The sequence below is a fragment of the Trichomonas vaginalis genome, chromosome V, assembly GCF_026262505.1.
Source record: "Trichomonas vaginalis G3 chromosome V, whole genome shotgun sequence".
NCBI classification, from domain to species: Eukaryota; Parabasalia; order Trichomonadida; family Trichomonadidae; genus Trichomonas; species Trichomonas vaginalis.
This window is the reverse complement of record NC_067207.1, coordinates 22,657,294-22,685,096: the sequence shown is the minus strand read 5'-3', so window position 1 is coordinate 22,685,096 and position 27,803 is coordinate 22,657,294. Positions and strand designations below refer to the sequence as shown.

The 27,803-nt window shown below is 31.1% G+C and overlaps 12 protein-coding genes and 2 pseudogenes across 14 annotated transcripts, besides 5 other annotated features; 9 read left to right on the top strand and 5 right to left on the bottom strand.

Annotated features, from left to right (window-relative positions):
- Positions 1-534: 534 nt before the first annotated feature.
- Positions 535-2,323, top strand: TVAGG3_0385220 (DNA/RNA polymerase superfamily; the record flags this gene model as incomplete). The annotated part of the gene is made up of 1 exon (XM_051232188.1): positions 535-2,323. A coding segment is annotated over one exon (1,789 nt), but the record flags the coding sequence as incomplete, so codon positions are not given.
- Positions 535-3,344: a mobile genetic element.
- A 1,296-nt stretch (positions 3,345-4,640) lies between these two features.
- Positions 4,641-5,593, top strand: TVAGG3_0385200 (annotated as a pseudogene). Its single transcript has one exon. A coding segment is annotated over exon 1 (953 nt).
- Positions 5,594-5,679: 86 nt separating this feature from the next.
- TVAGG3_0385190 (uncharacterized protein) lies at positions 5,680-5,943 on the top strand (the record flags this gene model as incomplete). The annotated part of the gene is made up of 1 exon (XM_051232187.1): positions 5,680-5,943. One exon carries the CDS (start codon positions 5,680-5,682, stop codon positions 5,941-5,943), a length of 264 nt encoding a protein of 87 aa, XP_051101917.1.
- A 1,250-nt stretch (positions 5,944-7,193) lies between these two features.
- Positions 7,194-14,902: a mobile genetic element.
- Positions 9,687-9,773: a mobile genetic element.
- Positions 9,802-10,742: a mobile genetic element.
- On the bottom strand, positions 12,583-13,434 carry TVAGG3_0385160 (annotated as a pseudogene). Its single transcript has one exon. A coding segment is annotated over exon 1 (852 nt).
- On the bottom strand, positions 13,475-13,924 carry TVAGG3_0385150 (uncharacterized protein; the record flags this gene model as incomplete). Its single annotated transcript, XM_001329573.1, has 1 exon — positions 13,475-13,924. The coding sequence occupies one exon, from the start codon at positions 13,922-13,924 to the stop codon at positions 13,475-13,477; it is 450 nt and encodes a 149-aa protein (XP_001329608.1).
- A 1,135-nt stretch (positions 14,903-16,037) lies between the features above and the next one.
- On the top strand, positions 16,038-16,253 carry TVAGG3_0385130 (uncharacterized protein; the record flags this gene model as incomplete). Its single annotated transcript, XM_001329572.1, has 1 exon — positions 16,038-16,253. The coding sequence occupies one exon, from the start codon at positions 16,038-16,040 to the stop codon at positions 16,251-16,253; it is 216 nt and encodes a 71-aa protein (XP_001329607.1).
- Positions 16,254-16,273: 20 nt separating this feature from the next.
- On the bottom strand, positions 16,274-16,510 carry TVAGG3_0385120 (N-acetylmuramoyl-l-alanine amidase family; the record flags this gene model as incomplete). The annotated part of the gene is made up of 1 exon (XM_001329571.1): positions 16,274-16,510. The coding sequence occupies one exon, from the start codon at positions 16,508-16,510 to the stop codon at positions 16,274-16,276; it is 237 nt and encodes a 78-aa protein (XP_001329606.1).
- A 2,049-nt stretch (positions 16,511-18,559) lies between these two features.
- Positions 18,560-18,766: a mobile genetic element.
- Positions 18,767-19,107: 341 nt separating this feature from the next.
- TVAGG3_0385100 (tRNA thio-modification) lies at positions 19,108-20,094 on the top strand (the record flags this gene model as incomplete). The annotated part of the gene is made up of 1 exon (XM_001329570.1): positions 19,108-20,094. One exon carries the CDS (start codon positions 19,108-19,110, stop codon positions 20,092-20,094), a length of 987 nt encoding a protein of 328 aa, XP_001329605.1.
- Positions 20,095-20,288: 194 nt separating this feature from the next.
- On the top strand, positions 20,289-20,798 carry TVAGG3_0385090 (dolichyl-phosphate-mannose-protein mannosyltransferase protein; the record flags this gene model as incomplete). The annotated part of the gene is made up of 1 exon (XM_001329569.1): positions 20,289-20,798. The coding sequence occupies one exon, from the start codon at positions 20,289-20,291 to the stop codon at positions 20,796-20,798; it is 510 nt and encodes a 169-aa protein (XP_001329604.1).
- Positions 20,799-21,131: 333 nt separating this feature from the next.
- Positions 21,132-22,021, bottom strand: TVAGG3_0385080 (calponin-homology domain, CH-domain family; the record flags this gene model as incomplete). Its single annotated transcript, XM_001329568.1, has 1 exon — positions 21,175-21,972. One exon carries the CDS (start codon positions 21,970-21,972, stop codon positions 21,175-21,177), a length of 798 nt encoding a protein of 265 aa, XP_001329603.1.
- A 305-nt stretch (positions 22,022-22,326) lies between these two features.
- TVAGG3_0385070 (symplekin family) lies at positions 22,327-24,996 on the bottom strand (the record flags this gene model as incomplete). The annotated part of the gene is made up of 1 exon (XM_001329567.2): positions 22,582-24,996. One exon carries the CDS (start codon positions 24,994-24,996, stop codon positions 22,582-22,584), a length of 2,415 nt encoding a protein of 804 aa, XP_001329602.1.
- A 35-nt stretch (positions 24,997-25,031) lies between these two features.
- On the top strand, positions 25,032-25,618 carry TVAGG3_0385060 (acetylation-dependent protein binding; the record flags this gene model as incomplete). The annotated part of the gene is made up of 1 exon (XM_001329566.1): positions 25,032-25,451. The coding sequence occupies one exon, from the start codon at positions 25,032-25,034 to the stop codon at positions 25,449-25,451; it is 420 nt and encodes a 139-aa protein (XP_001329601.1).
- An 81-nt stretch (positions 25,619-25,699) lies between these two features.
- Positions 25,700-27,115, top strand: TVAGG3_0385050 (glycine-rich protein family; the record flags this gene model as incomplete). The annotated part of the gene is made up of 1 exon (XM_001329565.1): positions 26,335-26,964. The coding sequence occupies one exon, from the start codon at positions 26,335-26,337 to the stop codon at positions 26,962-26,964; it is 630 nt and encodes a 209-aa protein (XP_001329600.1).
- Positions 27,116-27,285: 170 nt separating this feature from the next.
- TVAGG3_0385040 (structural constituent of ribosome) lies at positions 27,286-27,700 on the top strand (the record flags this gene model as incomplete). Its single annotated transcript, XM_001329564.2, has 1 exon — positions 27,300-27,638. The coding sequence occupies one exon, from the start codon at positions 27,300-27,302 to the stop codon at positions 27,636-27,638; it is 339 nt and encodes a 112-aa protein (XP_001329599.1).
- Between the last annotated feature and the right edge of the window lie 103 nt (positions 27,701-27,803).

The following is a 27,803-nucleotide window of genomic DNA, read 5'->3' as shown; positions in this document are numbered from 1 at the left end:
ACACAAATTATTATTTAAATAAATGCACAGGTGTTGATAAAGTTTTTGATTTATTAGATAAAATATCAAAAGAAACCATTGGAACATATAAAATTTTATGCGATTGTGGTTTCATTATTGAAGATACCAATAATGTTTCATATGAAAGAACAGCACCGAAGGAAGACGAAGTGGAAAGGTCTATACCATTCGTTATTAAGAACATAAAAGATATGAAAACTTATAAGCATTATATTTATTCATTTATTTCAGAAAAAATGGAAGCAACCCATAAAACATCATCTCATCATTTTATAGCTATTCATACATTCCTTTTCAAAGTTGTGAAATTAAATAAGACAGGAATTAGATTTAATGTATCAGGGTACGCATTCTTGAGTAAATTAAAATGTATTCGTCACGTCGCAGATGATAAAAATTTATGTGTTCTTAATTCATTTTATGGACTTTAGCCCTGGACTCTCTGAGTCTCGGACTTTTAAAAAAAAATAAACTTTATTTTTATTTATTTTTTTAATTTTTATTCTTACATAAATGAACAAAAACGGAACAGCTAAAATGAATGATAATCAAATTAGAGCAGAAGGTAGAAGGTTATTTAAACGCTTCTATAACATTCCTGATGGTGTTAATCCTAAAACTCGTAGAAGCTATTTAAATGAAGCAATAGATGCATATGAAGGGTTTGACATTTCATCAGAAAGTGAGAGGTTAGCAAGAATGTTAAACGTTAATATTGATTTTTATTATTGTGACCCTCAACCAGAAGACGTAGACATTAACAAGGTAGACTTTCCATTAGTGGAATCAATAATGATAGATCCAGAATTTGAAACAGTAAATATTTTACTAACACAGAGTCCATGTGGAAAACTTCACGCTGACAGAATAACAGACGTTGAAGCACTCACCGGCTATAGAGTTTGCCCCTTTTGCAAAGAAGAAGTATATTCTATCCGTGATGATCCAGAAAGGAAAAACCAAAGAAGATTTTTAAAACATTGTGAGAAATGTAAAGAAAATAATGGAAGATTAATTCAAGACGTTCAATTGCAAAACACACAACAACCATATGCACCACATATCACGAAACAGAAGATATATCAATGGCTATTAGCACATAATTTGCAGGAATATTATAAACCAACAAGATATTATATTACTTTTGACTTCGAAACATTAGAGACTAAAGAAGAACTTCAACTTTCTGAATGTGCAACTTTGAATGCTTACTTAAAACCATTCATGGTATCATCAACTGTCAAAATAAAGCCGCAAAGCGGCGAGGTCGTAGACCGTGATAAAACATTTACGAGGAATTTTTGCTTAACTTCAAGTGATTCTTTTATTTCTGATTGGATTGAGTTTTTATTTTCAACCTGTTCATTAGTTGCTAAATCAAATATTGAACAATATGAAGAATTAATGAAGTCACAAACATTAAATGAGAAACAAAAGGAAGCATTTAAAGAACTTCTAGATGAGGAATTCAATAAAGTGAATATCATAGGTTTTAATTCGGGAAAGTTTGATTTAAATTTAATTCTTCGTGATTTAAACACTGCAAAATGGAAAATAAAATCAATGCTGGGTTCATCTTCTCAATTTAAGCAAATCATTGTAAAGAAAACAAACGTTCCATATGAATTGAGATTTATTGACATCAGAAATTATATAGCGGGTGGGACATTAGACCAATTCACTCAAGATTTCGGAAACAATAAATCACGTGTTAAATCCTTTTTCCCTTATCAATTCATCACATGGGAAAATTACGAAGAAGAATTATATAAAGAGGAACCATTCACTCAAGATTCATTTTATTCAGCATTAACTCAAGAAACTATATCAGATAGTGATTATCAAATATATCTCAATGATGCTAAAAACTTTAAGAATAGATTAGAATATTTTATTCATTATTGCAATAAAGATGTTGAAATTATGATTGACCCAATTGATAAAATTATCGAAGAAACATTTGTTTATAAAATTGACATGCTTCATAATCTTTCTTTATCATCGAATGCATCAATGATTCGTTACGCTTTAGCATATAAAGACTTTAATCCTAACGAAAAATATCCAGAAGAAGAAAATGTGGAATCAAGTTTTGAATTAACGAAAAAGTATTGGAAATATAAAATTGAATCATATAAGAAACAAGATGAAAAAGCAGAAAGGGATACTAAAAACAATGTTTCAATGGATGATTTTCAATACTATCACGATTTAATCCTTTCATCTAAATGCAAAATGTGTGGTAAAGCGTTTACATATGCTAATAAACCAACATTGGATAGAATCGATAATGAAAAACCACATACCAAAGAAAATTGTCAGTTAATGTGTTGTTATTGCAATGTCGTAAAATCAAATAAAGATGAGGATGTTCAACGTTTAAGAATCAATTTAAGAAATTATACATTAAAAAATAATTTACCAATGACTTTAGATTCAGTTGAAGCTTATCACATTCTCCGTAATGGAATTACTGGTGGTCTATCAAATGTTCAACATCGTGTTAATCTTAAAGGAATCACGCACATTAATAAACTTTCATATAGTCCAGAAACTAAAACTGTATCAAATGAGGACACTTCCAACATTATGACTCATTTTGTTGGAGTTGACTTTAATTCATTATATCCTTCATCATTTTCATCTAATCCTCATGATTTCATTCAATATACTGACCATAAAATGTATATGCCGGGAAGATTGAATGGTGTTATCATTTGTGATACAGCAACAAAGAAAGCAAAAGCATTGGGAATAATTAGAAAGAAAAATACTTTATTCGTGGCTGAAGTAAAGGGTCACATTGATGAAAAATACATTAATGATTACATAAACTTTTTACCGATAATAAGAAACTTAGATATTATCACAGATGAAAAAACAATTGGCAGTTTTATGTATAATTACATGAAATCAAACAATCTACCAGTTGACCAGAAACAGAGAAAATTAACTCAGTTAGCATCAACACACAACCAATATCAACCATTTTCTTCTTATTATCTTTGGTATCTAATAGACAGATTTCATTTTATCATTGATGACATTCAATCAATTTTAACATTTACGAAAAATACTTGTTTTAATGAATTTGCGAACGAATTTATGAACGAAAGACAAAAGGCGGAATTAGAAGGAAATAAAGGAAAAAGTTTATTTTGCAAGATTTCACTTAATGGATCATATGGTTACGATGCAATGAATACACAAAATTACGCAAAGACTAAAATAATGAATGCACAGAAGGCACGCGTTGCATGTATGTCAAATAAGTTTAAAAACATAAGAGAAATAGGTGAAGATACGTATCAAGTGATGCTTAAAGATAGATTTTATAGATGTGATACATGTTTACAAGAGGCATTCTTCACTTTAGATAATGCAAAATACTGGTATTTGGTTTTCATTTATGATTTTATGTATAAATGCATGAATGTTAATCGTTTTCATTTCATTGAAGGTGATACTGATTCATCTTATTGGGCAATCGCTGGCGACCCAAATCTTCCTAACACTCAAGCATTTCAAGCAATTGTAACCGATAAACAATTTTATGATAAAAACATTTACAAATTCGCACCTTTTGATTTCTTCTGTTTTGATGAGAAATTTAAACCTAAATTAAAGAATAAAGCTGAAGAAAAAGCACATGAGAAGAAGTTATTGGGTTTAGCAATTGAGAAACAAGGTGATAACATGGTTGCTTTATGTCCTAAGTGTTATACATCATTCAACGGTTCAATTGATGGGGGTGATTTTAAAAAGATTGCACAAAAAATGAAAGGAGTTAGTTTACGACAAAATAAACAATTAACACCTAAAAATTATTTGGATATAATAAATGATAAAGTGATATTTGATGGTCAGAATATTAATTTACAACTTAAAAACGGGTCAATGACTCGCTTAACAATTGGTAAGACTGCATTAACAGGAGCACACACTAAGGCTGTATGTTGTGAAAATGGATGTTGTATGCCATTTATTTAATGAAATGCCACAGAAGAGACAAAAGGAACCGTTAATAATGGTTTTGTACTATGATTCAAAGAGGTGGGCACCCTTAAAACATTTATTTTATTTTTATATAAATGGATAACACAGATTTAAAAATTTTAATTGATGATTTAGTATTTAATCAAAATTTTCTTGATTATTATGATTTAAAAGCATATCTCCAAATATAATAAAAATATAACGGGTGATGATATGGATTATTATTATTCGTATTATAAAAATGAAATTTTGAAATATCATGATAAAATAATTTCTGAAATTAAAGACAAAATTAAAAATAATGAATATTCAAAGGGAAAAACTAAATCACAACTTAAACAATTGAAAGATTTTAAAAATAAAGTATTAACAGAAGAAGATATTGATGAATTATATAAATTATATAATCCTGAGCCGCAAAAGCAAAAGGAGCAAAACAAAAGGTGCAAAACGCCCAGGTCCTTCAGACCATAAATGAGGCACAAGCTTTAATTTATGATTCATTAGTTAAACCATATTCAGCCCGACTTTTAAATGAAGATCAACTTTTGGAATTCATCCTTCAACATAAACTCGAAGCGGGAAAGTATATTAAACCTTTATATACAGCATATTTAAAACAAATGAATAGAATACATCCAGAATTAATGAAGGAAGGAATGAATTCCAAAACTTCATCATCCAAAATCAAAGCAGATAAAATTAAACCACTTGCAACACCAAAACCTCTAACGACAGTACCTGCAACACCAAAACCACCTCCTCCTTCAGTTAATCCTTCATCATTCACTTTATTATATCCATTTCAAACATTAAAGAAACAAAAAGATTTTAAAAAGGATTTCAAGATATTAAATAAACCAATTGACCCAAAAATTCAACCGTTAAAGGAAAAATTTAGTCGCCCTTCATTTGCACCATATCCATATTCATATGAAATTGATCATCTGGAATATTCAAAAGGAAACGTTACTTATTTATTTACCATTAACATTAACACCAGATATTTATATTGCATTCCAGTGAAAGGGAAAACAGAACAGGAAACAAGAAGAGCTATTCAATACTTACTAGATCATGAAAGAGTAGATAATATAAGGGTGATGGTGATAAAGGATTTCAGGCAGCTATGACTCATTATTTCCCACAAATTAATTTTTACTTTTCATCCTCTCCATATACGTTTCATAATAAAATAGTTGATGCAGTAATGAGAACTCTTAGAGATGCGTTAGGGGTTAACGGTCAGATATACTGGGATGGAAATCATGACTCCATCATACAGCAGTTAGTATATTATTACAATAATACATGGCATAGAACTATAAACATGAAACCAGTGGAAATGAAAAATGATATTTCAAAAGAATGGGAATATATTAGAAAGCAAATGGAAAGGTTGAATGATGTTAAACGTGAACAAATTAATTCGGGGCTCATGAATTTTAAACAAGGGGATAAAGTTTTGATTCATCTCGATTATGGAAAAACTGATAAATCAATGACAAAAAGAAGACGAAGATTTGACACAATAGCTGAATTTGTTAGATATATTAACGGCAATGCATTAGTTGAGGTTAACAATAAATTAATAGAAATTCCGATTTATTTTATTACTCCATTATATTTAAATAATATTTAATTTTTTTATTTCGTAAGAAAATGAGTGACAACAAAGCAGTCAAGAGTCCAGACAATGAATATAAAAAGAAACTAAACAGAATTAAATCAAAAATATGCTATTACAAAAAGAAGTCGCAATGTGGTGGGGTTGAAAACGATAAAGAAATAATCGAAAAATTAGAAACTTACCGTTCAATCCTTAAACTGAGTGAAGCAAAAATAAAAGAATTTAATAGAATAAATAAATTGATTGGAAGAGATGAATTTAATAAAGATGAATTTTTAAACTCAATCCAAATTTAATTTTTATTCCTCTTCGACAACATCTCTCTTTCCATCATTACTGCATAACCACATTTTCTCAGTTTTAGTGGTTTGTTATTTTTAACATGTTCTTGCATCATTTTTATCATTTCCTCCCTTGTTATGATTCGTGGTAAATTTTGAGCTTGTGGGGTATTCATTTATGATAAAAATAAAAATTTAAATTATGCCGTTTGCTCTTTTGGAGCTCAGGACTTTCAGTTCGTTCTAAAGTTTGAGACAACATGACATTTTGACAACAACACAGGAAATAAATGTTATCGTTTATGTTTTCATTAATGATTTTAGGTTATTCAATAATTAATTATTTTTGAATAACTGGGAAATAAATTTACGTCAAATATGCAATTTATAAAATCTTATGTCGACAGGCTACGTAGCACAGTGGTCTAAGGTAGTGTTATGGAGGGGTCAGGGTCTGTGGTTCGAACCGCGACGGCGCCGTATTTTCTTATTTTCTTTGTTTGTCTTGTTTGTCGTGAATAAAAAGTGTCATAAAAGTGCTCTATCTTCCACGGGAATAAATAAAAAATTTACTTTATTTCTTCTTTATTTCTTCTTTATTTCTTTGTTCCCGTGGAAGAAGGGTTTTGCTATTTTTTCTCAGCCGAAATCAATGATTTTTTCATTTTTGGAATCCTTAGCGAATGAGGAATCTTTTCTCTCGTGGAAGCTTTAACCTAAAATATATTTTAGGTGAAGAGGTGAGATCTCACCTGTTTTTTCACCTGTTTTTATGGTAGCAGTGAAATAAAATTTTGTTATCAGTTATTTTATCATCATTTTATTAAGTTCATCTTTAGTTAATAATTTGAATGGATTCGCTAATGTTCCACCTTGAGTCACAACACTTGCCCCGGCTAATTGTGAAGAACCTGGGATAAGTACTCCATGAAATGATTTCATTGGTATCATTAATTTAGAAATAGTTGGCTTAATTAATTTGGTCATTTATGATAAAAATAAAATTGCATAATTTAAATTTTTTTCTTTCTCATTTTCTCATTTTCTCATTTTTCATTCTGTTTTGGTTTCAGCAACTTTTCAAGTTGTTGTCTTGTCAGTAACTTTAATTTTAACTTTGGATCAAATATTGGGTTTCCATCTTTATCTCTTCCAATAACACCATATGGTAGAATCTTCATTTATACTAAAATAAAAATTTAAATTATGCCGTTTGCTCTTTTGGAGCTCCTAAAGTTTGTTTCACAAACATTGAGCGTTCATTGAACTCTATACCATGCGTAAACTGTCATGTAAGGTGGCATGTAATCTTTACTTTGTCCCGTTGTTTGCGTATATCCTGAAACGCGATGTGTATGGTTTCCTCCTCCCTCAGTGTTACTCCAGTAACAATTTATGGCAAACTTAACGTTGTCTTTAACATCATATCCTTTACCTTTTATCATTCCTGACCAATCCCAATATCTATGCTTATGCCAACCCGCTTGAGATGTGCTTAAATCTATGTAGTGACTGTGTGCAGGTAAATTTTCACCTGTAATCGTTTTACTTCCCCCTGTTTCCTTTGAAGAGTTTGCACAATACAAAAACCTGTCGACTATTTGAGTCCAAGTTCCAAAACCAAGTACTACTTCTGGATTTGTTGAGTTCATTGACGTATAAATAGAGCCTATAGGATATAATGTTTGAAGCATTTCTGTCTTTAATGTTTGAAGCTCTTTTTTGTCTGCTTTCTTGTCATATAAATCTTGAGCAGTGAATTTAATATTATGTTCATCCTTCATGACATAAACATCTTTACATCTAATGTTTCTCATCGTCGTTATGTCGTCATCCGATGTTAAACCTTGTGGAAAGTTAGGAGGTTTACAATATAATACATCCCCACCAGTTTCTTCAACCGTTCCTTCAATACTTTCTATAGCAACAGTTGTAAAACTTGTATGTGTATGGTTCTTATCTGCTTTCTCCTCTAACTCATTGTTAACATAAGTTTTATCTGCTTTAAGGTCTAAACATTCTGAAACCCATCCTGTATCAGCTTTAGTTTTAAGAATCTTCGATGTCCGTTCATGATACCATTCAACCCTTTCTATAATTTCATTATCTTTTTCATTAACATATTCCTTATCTGCCTTCTTCATTAATTCACTAGCCACAAGTCCCTTATCTGCTTTCTCCTCTAACTCACTATCCACGTATTCCTTATCTGCTTTCTTCATTATGTCATTTAGGAAACCTTTTATGAATTCCTCATTTAAATTAAATCTTCCAATCTTCAAAACTTTAGGAAATGCATTTAATGCGTAATATCTTTGTTCTTCTGGTGGAATTGATGTTATATCATCCGTTATTCCTTTAATTTTTGAATTCATAAATAAAATTTCTTTTATATTTGATATCACTGCACCACCTTTGCAAACGAATTCGAAATGGTCATTTTTCAATACTATCTCCAAATCTCCATATTTCAACATTTGCGTTTGTTCTGCCGTCTTTGAATTATATGCATATATGGCGTATGTAATGGTCTGTGCCTTAAGTTGCTGTGGTTGCTGTTGTTTAATCATTTATTATGATTTAAAAATAAATATTTAATCCGTTATCTCATCAGCTATTTTTTCTATTTGAAATTGCCATAATATTTCATTCATGAATTCTAAATCACAATCAAATAGGTCAGTTATTCTAAATTTAATATTTGATAAATCTTTTGAATGAAGAATAAATGAATTCCCGGATAATTGAAACGGATATGATAAAGAAAATATGTTTAAGTTGATGGATAAAATGTTTTGTATTGATGGGTAAGAGTTAGGGTCTAATGTTTGATGTGAAAATCTCATTGGGGTATTAACTTTATCACATTTGATTAAAATGAAATTGGAACCAGTGTCAGAATACAAAACATCCCCAACATCTTTTTCAAAATTTAATATCCCCAACAATGAACGAAGATGAGGAGTACAAAATTTAATTTTCAGCGGAAATTTAATAAGGTTATTTATTTCATCAAGTTCAAAAAGTTTATCGGGTTTTGATTTAAAATTTTCTTCATACCATACGATAAATGATTCATTTAAATAACTTATAATGTTGCATGCTAAGTTCGGTCAACGATAGGAATTGAGGGGAGATTAATCGTCGAGGAAGTACGATTATGTAAAGTAAAAAATGTTGTGGGATTTTTAATATTGTATATAATTTTATAATAAAATTTTTGTGAGACATTTTAAGAAGCACATATAATTTTTTGAATTTAAAAATTAAAGTAGTGTTGAATGAATTTATTGATTAATTTAATACGGATATTTCTCAAAATTAATCAAAAATAGGTTTTCAGAGAACTTTTGAGATATCTTTTCAAAATGTCTTTTTGAAAATATATAAGTATTATATCAAATTGAAAAAAGGTATTTATCAAAATTCTAAATTCTTAATAAAAAATAACTTTTCAGAGGATTGTGATTTTGAAAGCATGAGTAATAAGTAAAAAATATCTACGATTTTAATGAGGGAATTGTTCCTTATGAGGTATACATTATAACTATATACCTCATAAGGAACAATTCCCTCTTGATAGCTGGGAAACTTTCTCTGAATAACTTATCATTTGGAGAAAGTTTCCCAGCTATCTATTAGAAACTAAAGGCTGTGAGGCACTAATATATAATCAGTGCCTCATAGCCTTTAGTTTCTTATTAAAAACGAGAAAACTTGTTCGAAATGATAAACAATTTCGAACAAGTTTTCTCGTTTTAAGGAGGGAATTGTTCCTTATGAGGTATACAGTATGAATATATACCTCATAAGGAACAATTCCCTCTTGATAGCTGGGAAACTTTCTCTGAATAACTTATCATTTGGATAGGGAAAGTGACACTTTACATGGCAAAAAATAGAGCCTTACTTTTGAGATACTTGAGATTGAAACTGAATCTTATGAGGCGGTGATCTTGAATCACTACCTCATAAGGTTCAGTTTCATATAAAATTTGTTGCAATTTGTTATTCTTTTGCAATTATTTCTTATAAGATTTTACATCTTTTAGCGGGGAATGTTTGTTATCATGTATATATTATAAATATCTACACGATAACGAACATTCCTCGCTAAATTGCTGAGAAACTTTGAGGGAAATGTCGAACAATTTCCTCAAAGTTTCTCAGATTTATATAGATCACTAGAGTCCCCTAGGCACTGATTCTGGTTCAGTACCTAGGAGGCTCTAGTTCTCTAACGAACTGATAAAATGTTTTTAAATTTTTGGATATTGCTACCTGTGAAGCACTGACTTCAAGTCAGTACCTCACAGGTAGCAATTACATTGAAAGATGGGAGAAACTTTGTCCGAATGTTAAACTATTCGGACAAAGTTTCTCACATTTGTAGTGGAGATGGAAGGCTTTGAGGTATATTGTATTAATATATACCCCAAAGCCTTCCATCTCCACTTGAAAGTGTCCAAACTTTGGGTTAATACTTTGCAATTAACCCAAAGTTTGGACACTTTCTAGAAGGAATTGGAGGGTAAGAGATATACATTCATATGGTATATCTCTTACCCTCCAATTCCTTCTTAAAATGGGAGAAACTTTGTCCGAATGTTAAACTATTCGGACAAAGTTTCTCCCATTTTTTGAAGGAATTGGAGGCTATGAGATACTGATGCAATGTCAGTAACTCATGGCTTCCAATTCCTTCCTAAAACTCATAAAAGTGGACATTACATGCATATAAAATTTGACATGTAAAGTCCACTTTTTGTGAGCGGGGATTTGACTCCGTCAAATCCCCTTTTTCGTTGACGAGAAAGCCAAATTCTCTCAAAAAGTTAAGTAGGACCAATTTTTTATAAAAAAATCCAATTTCATTATGAATGTTAATTAATTTATATAATTATTGAATAAAAAATTTTCTTTGAGATTATGAAAAGTTCTTTGAAAAGTTATTTTTTCTCATTTTTAAATATTGTATTAGCCTATTTATTTATAATCCAAATTAAATAACTTTAAATTCAATATTTAAAGAATAATTTTGAAGGAATTGAGTTACTTCCCCCGACGATAAAATTGAGAGGTTTACATTTTGACCGAACTTAGCATGCAACAATAATCATGTTAATATCCCATTTCGTTATCACATTATTTATATACATATCATACGTTTTTTCAAGGTCATCTTTAATAAATGATATATAATCTGAAGGGTCTAAAAGAATGGGATTAAATTTACCACTCACAGAAACGAGAGTAACATTATAAATTCCGCTAACTGTTAAATTTAATTCACAGTTATTATTCGAAATAATATTGATAATTGACATTTTTTATTACGATTAAAAATATGGTAAAGCGTTATTTTCCAGTGATAAATAAAACTAGAATAAGATTACCTCAAGAATTCATAAATTCAACGAATAAGAAATTCATTCATGTTATAAATTTTAGTGTTTTCAGAAAATATGAGTCAATGTCATATTCATCATCGGGTTATATTTCACTTCATTCAAATTTAGTTCAATCAAACCCATATAATGACCATTTCATCAGATTTTCAGATGGTATTAAAAATGTAATTGATAGATTAAAATATGAACAGATTGACAATATCGAATTTTTGGAATTTTGGTTTAAATATCCTGATGGAAAAAAGATTGAAGTTAAAGATAAAGCTGATACTATAACAAAAACAATTACAATGACCGATCCAGATAGTGGGGAACAAAAGAAATAAAACAAACGATAGAAACTGGTGAAAGGTCAATTATTATCGATTATGATTCAAAGGATTATTATTCAATAATGTTAATGCTTGAATATTAAATAGCCTTAACAAAGAATTTTTCAAGTGATATTTTATATTCATCAACTATTTTATTATAAATATCATTATATGTTAAATGAAGTTCAGTTGTTGTTCCGTTCTTTGATATCTTAATTGTGCTAATATCCTTTATAGGATTTATTTTTGCAACTGTTCCGCAGCATGAAACCTCATCATCTATGAAAAATTGAATCTTAACGTCTGAATCCTGAACATCACAAAGAATGGCGATAATGTGAATTAATGATTCATAAGGTAAAATAATTAAACCGGATTGATCAATTAAATTTATTATTGAATCATAATTATTAATTATTATATCACGGTAAATTTTCATTAATTCAGAATTAATGTCTATTTTATATGGCGCATTGCGACTGGAATCGTAGATTCCTGGGTTCTCGATGTTTGATGAAAGAGGCGGGGGGTATGTTGGATAAGTGGGAATTTCAACAGGTTCTTTACCAGGTTCAGATAAAATGATTGGGTCTCCATTCTCATGGTTTTCTTCATTCTCTTCATTCTTTGGTAAGTCACGAGTTAATAAATTTGGTTGAGTTGCTGACCTTGTTAATTCAGGGCTAACATTAACTTTAACATTTTGAATAATTCGTGATTTATCATCATTTACGTTATAACCAACCGTAATCTCTGCTTTTGCGTTTGTGTTCTTTTGACTTGTGAAACGTCTTCTCATTTATAATTGAATAAAAAAGAAAAATATATTTAAAGTTTTATTTAGTTGTTACGGTAATATCCCAAGGTTCATCATTGTTTGCTTATACTTTCTTTGTAACTGCACCAATTATGTTATTGATATTGCTTTGAGTTTCTTCCAGTCTTATTTTATCATTTACAATATCTTTAATCATTTCATTACATGCATTCTTAAAACCATCTGATTTTTCTAATTTACGTCTATCACTTTCTTTAATTAAATCAAAGTTATAACCTTGTTGAGAATAAAGTGGTTTCTTTATCAATTCCTTGAACGCTTCTGAAAGTGAAGATGAAGAAATTCTTGCCACTTGAATTGGTTTAAATTCTGCTTTCATTGCTTCTTTCTGTTCATTGAACACTGGATCGAATAAAGCAACTTTAAAGAATTTCTTAGCTGGAATTTCAGGTCTCAAATTGTATATTGACCATCAAACTGATTAACATATCGTGGTAATCCATCCGGTCCCTCTTCAATAGCGTTTAATTCTTCATTGAAATAAGAATATGGATTATGACGGTATGAATTAATTGGACCATGTTCACCTTCTCCAATGTATTGTTTAACAGCTTTTCCATTTTCATCAAATTGCATAGGATAACGTTCATTATATGCTTTACGTTTAGGATAATCAGATATAGTTAATTTATACCCATTTATGACTTTAATATTACCTTGACCATCAGTAACGAAAACTTCATTTATACCATCAGGTTTTCCATTTGGACCCGTAATGTCTGCTTCGTGTGCTTCCCAATTTGGACCATGACGTTTGGCATATGCTTGAGCTTCTGGTAATGTTAAAACGTTTCTCATTTGTTTAACATCCTTTTGAAGACCGGCAACAATATGAACTAATTCTTTTCATTCCGTCTGGAACTTTCATAGTTCTATTATATGCACCCCTTTTGTTTGTCCCTTGTTTTAATGGAACCTGTAGAAGATTTGCTATTTCTGTCATGTTTAATTATAAATAAAAAATAAAAATTAATTATAAAAAGTTAATCAAATTTAACACCTCCTTTATTTAAATCAACTATTATTTTTCCATGTTCACCTAATTGCTGATATTGTGTGTAAAGTTCATTAATGCTCATTGGTAAATTCACTTGATAAAGCATAACGTTCAACTGTTGACGACTAAACCCACTGAAAATGAAAAGTGTTGATAGATTTGATTTAATGTTTGTGCTTAATGCTTTGAAGTATTGAACAGCCATGAAGAATGAACACTGAATGTGTCGACATTGAGTTAATAACTGATTAAAATATGATTTCTCATTTGTTATTAGTTTTGATTTCACTGCATCATCTAGAAAAATGAGTGAATGCAAAAATTCTCTATCAAAATTTGAAATAGAAAGTGTTTCAAATAATTCATCCCGTTGTTTATCAATAATTTTATCCTCTAATCCTTGCTTCTTGATTGTATTATATAATTCTTTATACATTAAAAAGTTTTTTAAATAATCTTCTGCTTCTTCTTGTGATAAATAAATAATTGGAATTTTGATTAAATGCTTTAAAGATTCAAATGTATTATCTGAAGGTGAACCTGAACGGTTGATATAAATTAACACATGTGAATGGGGTGAAGTGTTAGCAATAATGATAATTTGTTTTAATATCGTTAACGTTTTACCTTTATTTTGTTTACCAATTGCTGCAGTGATTGAATTTAAGTAACATTCAGAATATGGAATTTTCATTAATTTTTCCTTAGATAGAGCATTTCTATTATCACTCAATGCTTCATTAATCATATCATCTACGTATGTATTATATACTCCCGCTAATTCTTCATAAGGGGTGAATGAATTTAAATCCATTTAATCAAAAATAAATTTATAATTTTATACATTTCTATTCATCAATATTTCATCATATGAACTTCTATACTGCGGTGGTGTACCTGTTGGATGATATTTCAAACCTTCATCCGGTGTCCATGTCCAATATGTAGTCCTAGTAAACCAAACCTGAGGAGGATTTGTCACTTTTGAACAGTAAGTGTCATTTTCACCCTGAATGATTGGATAAGCTTTCACTTGTACTGTAACTTGTGAGTTGAAAGTTTCTAATCCATCAAAGAATATACCCGCTCCATCACGTTGAACTGGAATAGTGCATAAGAATGAAGTTTGGTCTTTCCATGTTCTAGCTAATGGCGTGCCATTATCATCATTCAGTGGTCTAGTTAATGAGTCCTCGTATTCTTCTGTGCATTCATTCACCCCATCTAAATCAGAAGCTTGAAGCATACGTGTAAAGAATATGTCACCCACTGTGGTCATCGCTTGATCGGGGAAGTTTCTGGAATCTATAGTGACCTGAAGACCTCGAAGCATTGGATTTTCTAAAACTGTTCTTTGCATTGCATTCTTCGGAAATGTTAACACAACATCTGTAACATTATGAAGAGCGTATGAGAAATCTGAGCTGATACCTTCAGGAGTGATGCAACCTCCATTTAGTGAACGAACGTCAATATGTTGAGCTGGAATCATGAATGGATCTTCCTTACTAAATAAACGTGGTATTGCTTTAACTGATTCTTCAATTAAACCGTATCCTGGTGTAATGCATTTATCCTCTAAAACTTCCATCTTTGTGCATGAAATAATAACGTCATCAACTGTTGCGTCAGCAGATGTAGCGGCTAAGCTTGTAATTAATTTGGTAGGAAGTCCGATTTGTTGGAATTTGCGATCATATTTATAAACATGATTCATAATCTTTTCATAATTTTCATCAGTTATCTTTTCATAAACGTAATTTTGTAAATCAGCAACTCTTAACGGGTCAACCTGACAAAATACTAAAGTATCCCTGAAAACATAATATTTAAGAATGATTTCACCAAATGATTTAGGATAATCATCGAACGCCTGAAATGCTAACAAATCATTTACCGGAATAATCATATCAAAAGTGATATCAACTTCTTCATTTGCTTTCTTGAAAACTTCTGAAGGGTCAATATATTTACCACATACTGAGTTATCATATTTTTGAACATTATTATATAACGAATGAACAAACTTTTTAACTTTCCTTTCTGATTTTGGTTTATATGTTGCAAATGCGAAAGATTCACGGGCACAATCCATCTGAAGATAACCGGCATCACCTCTTTCGGTTTCTACTTCTAATTGTTTAAAGCTTTGATTTGATGATTTGTAACCAACGAATAAACGCATGCATTTAAAAGCGGCATCGCATGTGAAAGCTTTATTTGAAACTAGAGTTGCTTTAACTTTGCGTTTAATATATGTGTCACCTAATTGGTTCACATCATGAGCCGGATTTGTAATTCTTAAATGAGTTTGTTTATCATCAAAATATGGAGCATCAGAGTCATAGCATGAACTTTCAAGTTCTCTATAATATCTTCTTCCGTCATTCTTTGCGAATATTTCATTTATCTTTTCGAATGAATGAAACACATTTCCATTAATCGGTTTAGTGTTTGGCATCAAATAGTTAGTCGTCATTTATTATTAAATAAAAAAATCAAAATTGAAAGATAAAAATGAATTTTTAATTTTAATGAAATAATCAACTATGGCTGCAGGATTCTTTAAGAAACTGTGGGATAGAGTAAAAAGAGGAGCGCATAAAGTTTGGGAAACAATGAAGAAAGGAGCAAATTGGATATTTAAGAATAAAGAAGCAATTAGTGACATTGCTGAATCAATAACGCCAAAAGCTGCCCCAATAAGAGAAATTTTAAATAAAGGAGAAAAAGTTTATCAAAGACTACAACCGATACTAAGATAAAAATAATATTTATTTTTCCACTATCTACCCCCTATTTTATTAAGTATTCCTTCAGCAATTCCACCAATTGCGTTACCTGCTTGTGCTCCCATCGCCGGATTACCTGCTTTTGTACCTAATACTCCACCTATGATAGTTCCTGCCGTTTTCGCTACTGGTGCCAAAAAGTTTGCAACAGGTTTAATAACCTTTTTATAAACCCAACCTGCAGCTTTCTTAATTCCATCCCATAATTTTTTAAAGAATCCTGCCGCCATTTCTGATTTAATATTAATTAAAAAATATATTTCATCACTTATATTCTAATTTTTATTTAATGATAAATGAAACCAATTTTAAAAATAAATGAAACAAAGGAGGAAGAAATAAATGAAAGTGAAAATGTTCAACAAAAAATAAACGTTGTTAAACCAATTACTGAAATAAAAATTTTTTCATCTGTTGAAGAATTTAATGACTATTATGCTAATAATAAAAAATTATTTGAAGAATTGACAACGTGTAAATTGAATAAAATGTTTAAAGTTGATGGATTCAAAATTTCAAAAATAAAAGGAGTGGTTAGTTTGAAATCTATTCCTCAATCAAGAATCACCTCATTAATGAAAATAGATGATTTAACAAAAAGAATAGAAGAGATTGAAGAAAGAATGAATCAAATAATTGGTTTCATAAATTCAAATAATCATTAGTTTCAATTTATTTTCAAAGTTTATTTTTCATTCATGAAAATAATTATTTCTAATTTCTTTTACTCTCTCGTACATACTAGATTTAAAGAATTCAGAACTTTTACCATAATCTCCTAAATGTTTTCTTATCCCTAACGTGTGCCAGTTATTATATGAAACTGAATAAACTTTATCTTTATCTTTACACCTTTCATCACTTCCAATATATTTATATTTCAATTTTGATTTAGCATTTTCATATTCATTAACGTTTAATAATTCACAGTCTTCCTTTTTAAATAAATGTTTTATGTATTCAGGATTTAATACTCTACGTTTATATGCTCCTAACTTAGTTCTAAAGGTTTTTCTACAAAATTTAGGAATTCCATCCTCTTTAATGTCATCAATGATTTCCATTTCATTATTTTCAATTTCTTCTTCTCGTTTATGAGGTCTTTGATTATGACTCCATTGATTCCATGAAATTAAATATTCTTTATCATTATATTTATACCTCATTAGCTTATTTTGGCTTTCATATTCATTTAATAATTCACAATCTTCATTTTTAAATTGAAGTTTAACCCATTCAGGATTTAAACAATGTTTAATTAATCGCGGAATATCTGACATCATCTATATATAGCTTCTTTTATAAAAGATAAAAAAATAAATTATTTTAAAATTAATGTTAATTTTTTTAATGTGTTTATAAATTATATTTTAATGCATCGTCTATATATAGATGTAACAAAAAAAGTCACTAAACCCTTTCACATATACTACTACAAATGCCTTTAAAAAAAGGGACCAAAAAAATTTAACTTTATATGTTTAAATTTTAGAATAAAACTAGTTTTATATCATGTACTTCATTTTAGAATGAATGAAGTATTCATGTTTATTGATATATCAATGCGTAATTGTACAATTTTTTTTCGAATTTTATGCAATTATCAGTTTTGTATCTCATACCGAAATGGCTCACCAAAAAGGTGACATTTTTGGCGCCAATAATTTGATTTTTCTGATTCTTTCTATTTAGATATATTTATTTAATATTCATATTCCTTTATATTGCCTCATATTATTTCCCATTTTTAATCATATTATACAAATCTTTAATAATTTTTAATGTTTTGAGCTTCAAAATCTTGTTCTAACTATTTTCATTCATATATCCTAGAAAAAATTAAAAAGTTTTTTAGAAATAAAAATGTTTGTATGTAAAGTATTGAAAATATTCTAGATGAGAAGACATTCTCCAGAAGAGATTGATATTGATTGGCTTTGTGAAGCCATCACAAAATCAAATAATGGAGTTAAGTTAACTGATATTTGCGCGAAAGCTAAAATAAATCATGAAGGCAGAGTTATATATAATCATACTATCTTAAAGTATTCCTAGAAATTCCCAAAATTAACCGAAATATAACTGTACAGAATTACTATTTTCGAGATAAAATTCATATGGAAATACTAATTCATAACGCTTTATGTTATATAAAATTTAATTTATAAAAATTTCAAAATAAATCAAATTTAACACAATGAATATAACTGCAATCGAGGTTTTTGACGATTGATTCTTACGAGAAGTTTTCCAAACTTTGAGTTAATGTCAAGACATTAACTCAAAGTTTGGAAGTCTAATAAGGGGAATTGTAGGCTATGAGGTACTGATTATATATCAGTGCCTCATAGCCTGCAATTCCCATTAGAAATCGGAGAAACTTTGTCCGCATAACTTATGATGCGGACAAAGTTTCTCCTATTTCTACTTAGAATGAAAGGGCAAGAGGTATATAGGTACACTATATATCTCTTGCCCTTTCCTTCTTACCTAAAGACTTCCAATCTTATTTTTTTTCCAATTTTTCCCCTAAATTTAAATCTTATATAATATAAATAAAATGCATAATATCAATCACAAAAATTAATGTTTATTTTTTAATTAAAATTGCCGCGCAATTTAAGGTTTTCTGTCACTTTTTGTTAGCCATTTCGGTACGAAACAGATTTGCATTAATAACAATTTCCACAATTATGGACTACATATTGAAATTCTTGAAAAATTTGTGTTCTTATGTAATGTGAAGCAAATGACTGCAGAGCAATATCAATTTTAACAATGTAAAATTTTGAATTAAAATTTTTGCCACTTCAAAAATTCTTTGTTCATGAGTCTTTGCGAGAATTGCCATAAGAATAAAGCCAACTTAAAGAGATTTGAGACAGGAATGAAAGTATGCAAGGAATGCTTCGCATATCTCTTTGAAGAAGAGGTTTATGAAACATGCACAAAGTATAATTTAATCCAACCAGGAGATGTAGTAGGAATTGGTGTTTCAGGTGGCAAGGATTCAACATGTTTGCTCCATGTTCTTCATACAATCAATCAGAGGCATAATATGGGCTTTCAGATTCATATGATATGTATAGATGAAGGTATTGTTGGCTACCGTGACAATGCACTTGAAGCAGTTAAGTTCAACAAAGAGAAATACGGACTCCCATGTACAATTATTCCATTCAACGAGCTTTTCGGATGGAATCTTGATGATATCTACAAGGCAACACATACAAAGGAAACTTGCACATATTGCGGTATCTTCAGACGTCGTTCTCTCGACATTGCTGCAGCTAGAGTTGGCGCAAATAAGGTCGCTGTTGGTCATAATGCAAATGATGTTGCAGAAACAGTCCTTCTTAATGTCCTTCGTGGAGATATCAACAGATTTGGACGTTCTGTTGATATTAAGACCGATGGAATCAGCTCAAATGTCGAAGAAGGCACAGTTGCTCCAAGAATCAAACCATTCGCATTCCAGACTCAGCGTGATATTGTACTTTACGTTCACTTCCAGAACTTACGCTACTACGCTGTTGAATGCCCTTACGCAGTCACAGCTTTTCGCAGATTTTCTCGCGAATATCTTGTTGAAAAGGAAAAGACAGATCCAGGTGTTATGCGTCGTATTATCGAAGGCTCCATCAAATACCAGAACCAATTCGAGAAAGAAGCACCAAATATCGGATTTTGTGAGAAATGTGGAGCTCCAAGTAACCACAAGATTTGCATGGCATGCAACTTAATCCAGAGACTTGCTGATGCCCATCCTAAAGTCCAAGTTGTTGAAGATTCTGAAAAACAAAATACAAAATAGAGAATAAACTTATGATTATAAAAATTTGTAACATCAAGAATTAAAATGTACAAATTATTTTGAAGTTTTCGAATTTCATTATTTTGAATTTTGTCACTTTTTTCATTATTATGTTATCATTGTTTTTCAACTTTTTACGAGCAGAACAAGAATTTGGCGGCTCAAGATCGTCATTTTTTGTTGCATATTATACAATGATTAAATTACAGCATGATTCGACAAAGCATTACCTTTCTTCATCTCCACTCCGATATATCAACGGTAGCCATCAAAATATTGCATTTGGAACAAAGAAAGGAATACTCGCTGAAACATTTTGGACAGTTTACCCTCTCGAAAACCAAACAGATATACAACAAGGAGAACCAATTCAATGCGGAACTACTCTTCGTCTAAATAATGCAGCATTGCAGATGTTTTTACATTCACACGCAATTGAGGGTCCATTCAACCATGGACAAGAAGTTACTGTTTTCGATCAAAAAGATATGGGCGATTTATGGACAGTTGAATGCGATGATATGTGGACAGCTGCAACACCATTCTACTTAAAGCATTGGGAAACAAATCAGTATCTTTCTGCTACTAATAATTTTTATCCCGCTGAAATGTTAGAAGGATATGAAATTTTTGCCGATAATACAACGACAAATAACGCGTGGCATGTTCAGGGAGGAATATTTATTGGTGATGATGAAAAATAAATGTTTTTTACTATTTGAAATTTATTTCTTTTTTATATTGAGCCAAAACTACCATAATATTGATTTTTGAATACATTATACCTATTTGATTCTGCTTACATTATATTTGAATACATATTAACCTGTGATTTCTATTTTTGAACTTATTTTCTTATAAAGTTTTCTTCAAATAGGAGTGCATGCAGTTTTGTTAGACCATCAAATAGAAATCTACGTTTTTGATATGCTAAAAAAACAAATTTTATTAAATATCAAAACAAATAATATATATAAACAAGAAACATACAAATTTCTATTAAGTCAAAACAACTTGTAAACATAAAAAAACTTCTATCCGCTAGAAAAGAAACAAAATTTCTCAAAAAACATGATTTTGTTATTGATCTTGTGCTTGATCAAATTCTCCTTCAGCCTCAAACTCAGGTTGCGTCTGTTGCAATTGAGATGTCTCAAATCTTCTTTGTAATAAGGCAGATCTTGCTTTCGATCTTTTTTCTTGAGCTCCAACAACCCAAATATCAAAAGCAGGCTTATCTTTCCACATCGGAACTTCTCTAGGCACTGCTTTTGGTGCTTTTGCACCCATTTGCAAAAACATTTCTATATGTTGTTTTCTAATTCTTCTATGTGTAGTATCCTTCTTTGTAGTTTGTTTCGTAGTCTTAATACTTGATTCACCAGCAGCTAATTTCTTTTCTTCTAATTTCTTGGCAGCTAGCTGAGAAAACCAAGGAGGAAGCTCATCATCGTCCCACTCATCGGGAGTTAAAGGTTCCAGTGGTTCATCTAAATTTCTAGTTTCCCATCTTTTTATTGCTCTTATTACAGAAGAAAGTTCTTGCACATCTTCTTGTACAAGTTTAACTTCATTGTAATTCCAACACATTCCTAACTTCCTCATTGCTTGATTAACTATTTTCCAATTTGTTACTCGAGAAAATTTGTCAACTCCGTCTGTAATTTGATGAATATCTATGATTCCTGGTCTCATTCTAAATAATATGAAACAAACTATATCACCATGAGAAACTCTGGACCAATCGTGAACATCTTCTCCAGAAGTTCGACTTAACCATGAAAATTGTTGTTTGCTGATTTGATCTTGAAGTTCCCTTGATTGTAATAGCCTTTCCTTTCCGATGATGTCTCTTAATGGTACATGAGAAACAGTCATCTCAGGAATAACGAATTTTTGACACATAAAATTTTGAACTATCATTCAACTCCTGTTCTTGATATAAAAAGGTGTTTTTATGCATTGCGAGCACAAAACACGTAAATTTGTTAGAACAAGTAACATTTTTCAAGATAAATTGCAGAGATACATGATAAATCGAGTTATACTAACAACATCTGTCCCAAAAAGATCTAGAACGTTTATATTATTTGGCTGCCAACCTTCAATAAGTCTGAATTCATCATCATATTTTTGGAAAATATATTGAAATTGGACATTAAAAAGACAAAAACACCTTAATATTGTATATGATTTTTCACTGGTATGAATACAATATAAAAATAAAACAAATTGATAGGTTGAATTTATTTTCCAACTTATTATACATTAAGCTCATTGCCATAAAATGTTTTGGAGTACTCTAGCTCATAAACGAAAGAATAGGTCATATTGAATAGCTATTTTTTTTTATTTGAAAATGAAAACATATTTAAAGCATGTAAACGTCTAAATACTCTCAACTTTTTGGGTGTTAGACATAAAATATGTGAACTAAAGTTTATTTCAATAAATATTTTTATTATCTATTTTATTAAATAACAAATCTTAAAGTGTTTCTAAGAGCTGCAATACCTTCTTTGGCACTTTCTTCTTATTGCTATCATTCTTCATGAATGTGAGTAATCTAGGACATTTCTTAGCGACTTCTTCGATTTTTTCAAGTGGTAAATTATAAATCTTAAACATATTCATCTTTTCAAACAAAGTAATCATCTTTGGCCAAGCGAATTCGTTAAAATGAACATTCATTTTAATCAAATCTTGGCAAATCTTTTCGACGTGTTTTGAGTTTTCGCTGTATTCATCAACGATAAACAACAAAGGTTCACAAATTAAGTCCAAATTCTTCTTAGAACTTGTCATTGTTTTATTTACAGCAGCAGCAATTGTCGTGTAATCAATGACATCTTTCTTGGACATGCAATAGTTCAAAGCAGCAATTTGTGATTTATATGGTTTCGCTTCTATGGGTTTCAACAATTCAGAAATCAATTTCACACGTGGTTCTTTAGCTTGGTTCTTCAGTTTCTGCATGATGTAGATTTCGAAAGCTCTGTTTCTTCCTGATTTCCTGAGAGTCAAGAATATCGGAATATAGTTGAAGAACTCTGTTTCTGTGAGTGTCTGGATGATAGGAATAAGGAATCTGCCGTCGTTTGTCTTCTCGAACTCGCTCTTGATCAATACAGTGATCTGGCTTGGAATTGTATTGATCTTTGAAAGATTGTCTAAAATAAAGTGAATTAATTTGACATTTTCTGCATTTTGTGCTGCAAACAAACCACTAATGATGTCGTAGTTGAAACCAATCTGTGGCATCTGAGTTAAAAGATGTGTTCTGACACTGGATTGAACTTTTTCGTTCATTTTATCGTACATTTCGAGGAGATTTAGCAAAAGATTGACATTTTGCTTGAGAACTTCGAAGAATATGTGTAGGTATCTTTCTGCGGAGTTCTGGTCCTCTTCTAATGATCCTTGCTTCAATTTATCTTTGCTATAATCTTCAATTTCGGTAACAAACAGTCTTCCAGCGTAAAATGAGTTGATCATGATCTCAATAGCGTTCTTTCGGATTAATTGGTCGGGGGAAATGCAAAGTTCGAAAATTGAATTTAATGAGTCTTTTTGGATAAGGATTGTGTTCTGTACGACGTTGGCCATGGCGAAGATAATGATTCTGGAGGTGTTTGGACTGCGATTAACTTGGTCGGCCAAAACGGAAAATAATGAAGGATCAATTGCAGGCAACGAACGAAGGAATACGAGAATAGATGATTCTTGTGGAGCATCCTTTTCGCTGAGCTTTCCACAGATTGCAACTGCAACTTTTTCCGTAATTCGAACAAATCTTTCTCTTGGGCTCTTTACGTACTCATAACAGACCCAATTGATGAGGAATGGAAGCAATGATGATATATCTGTACTTGCACATCTAATGGCTGTCTCTGTGCAACGTCCTGTACAATTAAGATATTTTTCTCCTTCTGATTGGTCAGTTGTACAGATAATCATGGCGAGGAAGTGTGATTGGACTTTCTGAGAAGTAAACTTCATGCGCTGAGCCATTTTTTCAAGTCCTTGCTCAACAATATATTCTGATGTTTCAATATTCATTTCGTGCATGTCGTAGTCGACGTCTTCTTGAGTTATACTCATGATCTCTTGAATTGTAGTGTTAACAGTCTCAGAAAGCTTGAAATTCGGACTTGGCCGTAATTTTTTGAATCCTTCGATAACAAGAGCAAGAACTATGTCTGGTTGGTATGTAAGAAGAGTATTTTGAACTTTAAGACGTGTTTCATTGTCTCTAGGGGTTCTAGGAGGAATTGCATTTGTATTTCTTGTTGTTGTAATAGCAATTTCAAGAGAAGTTAAAAGCTTCCTTAAATCCTTTTCCCATGCTAAAATGGAATCATTCTTGGTGATATCTAATTGTAAAGCGTACCTTAGAGATGTTTTCTTTGAACTTGATAGTTTAGGAACAACATTGTTAAGATTATTGATTGTTTCGACGTATTCTTTATTATCACCAATCTGAAAACGTATAAAGTGGAAGAAAGCATCGAGTAAAGTAATTAAATATCCAACATTCGGAGTTTCTTTCTTGCATTCATTTTCAAATTGATCGGAAATAATACTTATTGCAACATCGGCTTGAGTGATAAACTGCTTTTTGGTCATTATAATTGCAGAATTTTGAAGAATCTTTACAATTAAAATTTTTGTCTGCAAAGTAATTTTCTCGGCATGGGATTCTAAGAATTCTGAAAATTTAGCAAACATTTGAAGGAAATTGCTCTCGTCAATGGCCTTTTCTGGCAATGTTGTTACGATTTTACCGAGATTTGTTAAGATTGTTGCGGTATTCTTCCAGTTAACTGCAGAAGAAGATGCCTCCTTCTCAAATTTGGCCATCAAAGATTTGACATCATAGCCGAGATTGGTATCTTGAGTCATTCTTGTCACTTTTTTCTAATATTTTTGTTCTAAATATGGAAACACCTAGTTTTTATCATCCATGTCGCGAAATTCTACAAGAATTAATGAAGCAAGAGAATTCATACTATTTTTTCAAGCCAGTTAACCCAGAAGATACATCAGCACCAGATTATTACTTAAAAATACCTAAGCCAATGTGCTTTTTCATGATTCAAGAGAAATTAGATAACAAAGAATATAAAACACCCGAAGAATTCGTTTCAGATGTAAATACAATTTGGCAAAACGCAAAAATATATAATGGTCCTCATCACTCAATTTCTCAAGCTGCAAATCAAATGTCAAGAAAGTTTGAGATACTTTTAACTGCAATGCCTAGGACTGTATCTGGTTCTGCAAAGAATACAGATTTACAAAGATATATTGAACTTAGATTCGGACGATATCTTATGAATAAGACTACTCATGAGTAGAAACATCATGTTTTACTTATAATTCATCGTAATATTTTAATAACGGCATATATTATATGAATTATTGTTATATTTCGCTTTAGTATCTAGAGTAATACTATATAGCGAATACTTGTATAAATTTAGCATATTAAAACAACTTTTTTGAAATTTTATTTTCAATTTTTCATTTTATTCAATTGTTAATGATTATGAATTGAATAAAATGCATTCTTTGCCCTGTGAATAAATGTTAAGAGGCACTCTTTATATAGAAATACAAAACCTGAAATTTATTTTTCCCAAGCTAAGGATTTATATTTGAAATATTTTAAAGTTAAATAGCACGCAGTAATAACATATTCAAGTAAACAGTAAATGTGACATTTTGATGTTGAATGTATTAAATTAAGTAACATAGATCATTTTGAACTCCGAGTTATTAGATAAATCAAAAGGAACGAAACATGTTGGCTATGATGAAACAACTCATACATACACTTTCGATTATCCGTGCACATCACATCACGATTGCACCGATTATGTCATTACCCTTAGACCAGGGTTCTATAAATTCGAGCTATATGGAGCCTCTGGCGGTTATACATCCAATGCCTTGTCATCCCATATTGATGAAAAAGGAAATTGCCTAAATACAGAAATAATTGGCCAATTCCACGGAAATACCGTTTGCAGGAAAGTAGCAAACCGTGGTGGAGCCGGCGGCTATATATCCGGCAACATCAAAATTTCCAAAGAAATAATCGCGTACGCGACAATAGGCGGCAGAGGAATATATGAAGCACCCCCTTCCCATACCCAAAAAGGTGGCTATGGTGGCGGTGGTGATGCACTGTCCTACGGTGATACGGGCTCCGGAAGCGGAGGTGGTCAAACCGCCGTCATGTTTTTGTCAAATGATTTGTGGCACCGCGTGATCGTGAGCGGCGGCGTAGGAGGCTCTGATAATTACTGGGATCAAACCCAGATATATACTGATGACGATGGCTCAGGAGGATCAGGAGGCGGTTTTACTGCTCCCGGTGCTTGGCGACATGGAAAATATGACGCATCAAAATCTGCCAATTCCACTTTTGGTTTCAGCTTTGGCTATGGAGAATCCTCTCGTTATGATGGATCTTTGAATAAAAAATATGGATACACAACTACTTATGGTGCAAACGATCGCCCGGGTGCTGGAAGTGGTTGGTTTGGCGGCTTCGCTTCTCATGATGGAAATAGCGGCTCTGGAGGTGGAAGTTCGTGGGCTTTGACTAAAGATGCAGCAATTCCACGCGGTCCAATTACTGCCTACGATTCATCTTATAACCCTGTTCAAACACGACCATATGAATTCATTGATCAGAACGAATTTTTATTTACTGATGTGAAATCTATTTCGGGAATCTGGGAAGGAAATGGAAAGCTTTTGATAACAATCATAAATTCTGCAGCTGCCATTTCATGCGTCACGCGACATAATAATTTTTATGGATTCTCATTATTTCTTTTATTTGAAGTTTCTTCTACTTAATAAACAGCAATTCATGAAAATATTGATACATTAGATATCAGCACTTCCAAATATATAAAAAAAAAAAATAATTTTTAATTTAAATTTGATAATTATAGATGAAAGAATAAGAATTGGATCAGAAGTAAACAATCTTAAAATCCATCGGGCGTTAAATAAAGGATTGAAAAATGTTCATAAATTATTTTGAAGTAAACATAAATTTATTGACAAAATTGTTATTGCCAAGCTATGTCTCTACTATATCACTAAAAATTACAGATCATTAATTTTTTCTTAAACGTGACATTTGTAAAGTAGAGCGAGACGATAGAGGTTTTGGCCGTCCTTTTGTAATGGGCCGCAAGAAATTAAGTCGCGCACGCGAATCAATCATCAACTCCCTCTCCCTTGTCACAAAGTCCGGCAAGTACTCTCTTGGTATTTCCCAGACACTTAAGTCACTCCGCAATGGCGAGGCCAAGCTTGTTATCTTCGCATCAAATGTTGCCCCAGCTCACCGTTCCCTTATCGAATACTACGCTATGCTTTCCGGCTGCGATATTCTCCCATTCGATGGTGACAATGTCGACCTCGGCACAGCTTGCGGTAAGTATTTCCGCTCATCAGTCATCTCAATCATTGATGCTGGTGAATCCGAAATCCTTAAGATGATCAAGCAGAAGGACGAGTAAATTATTTTTTTATATTTCTACTATTTAGAACCAAATTTACATTATTTTAAAAATAATCAAAACTTTATCAAGTAATCTTTAAAATTTGATTGATTATTAAAGATCTCTTATGATGGTTTGAAATTGATTTAGATATTTGATACATTAATTTTCTTTGCGCAACAT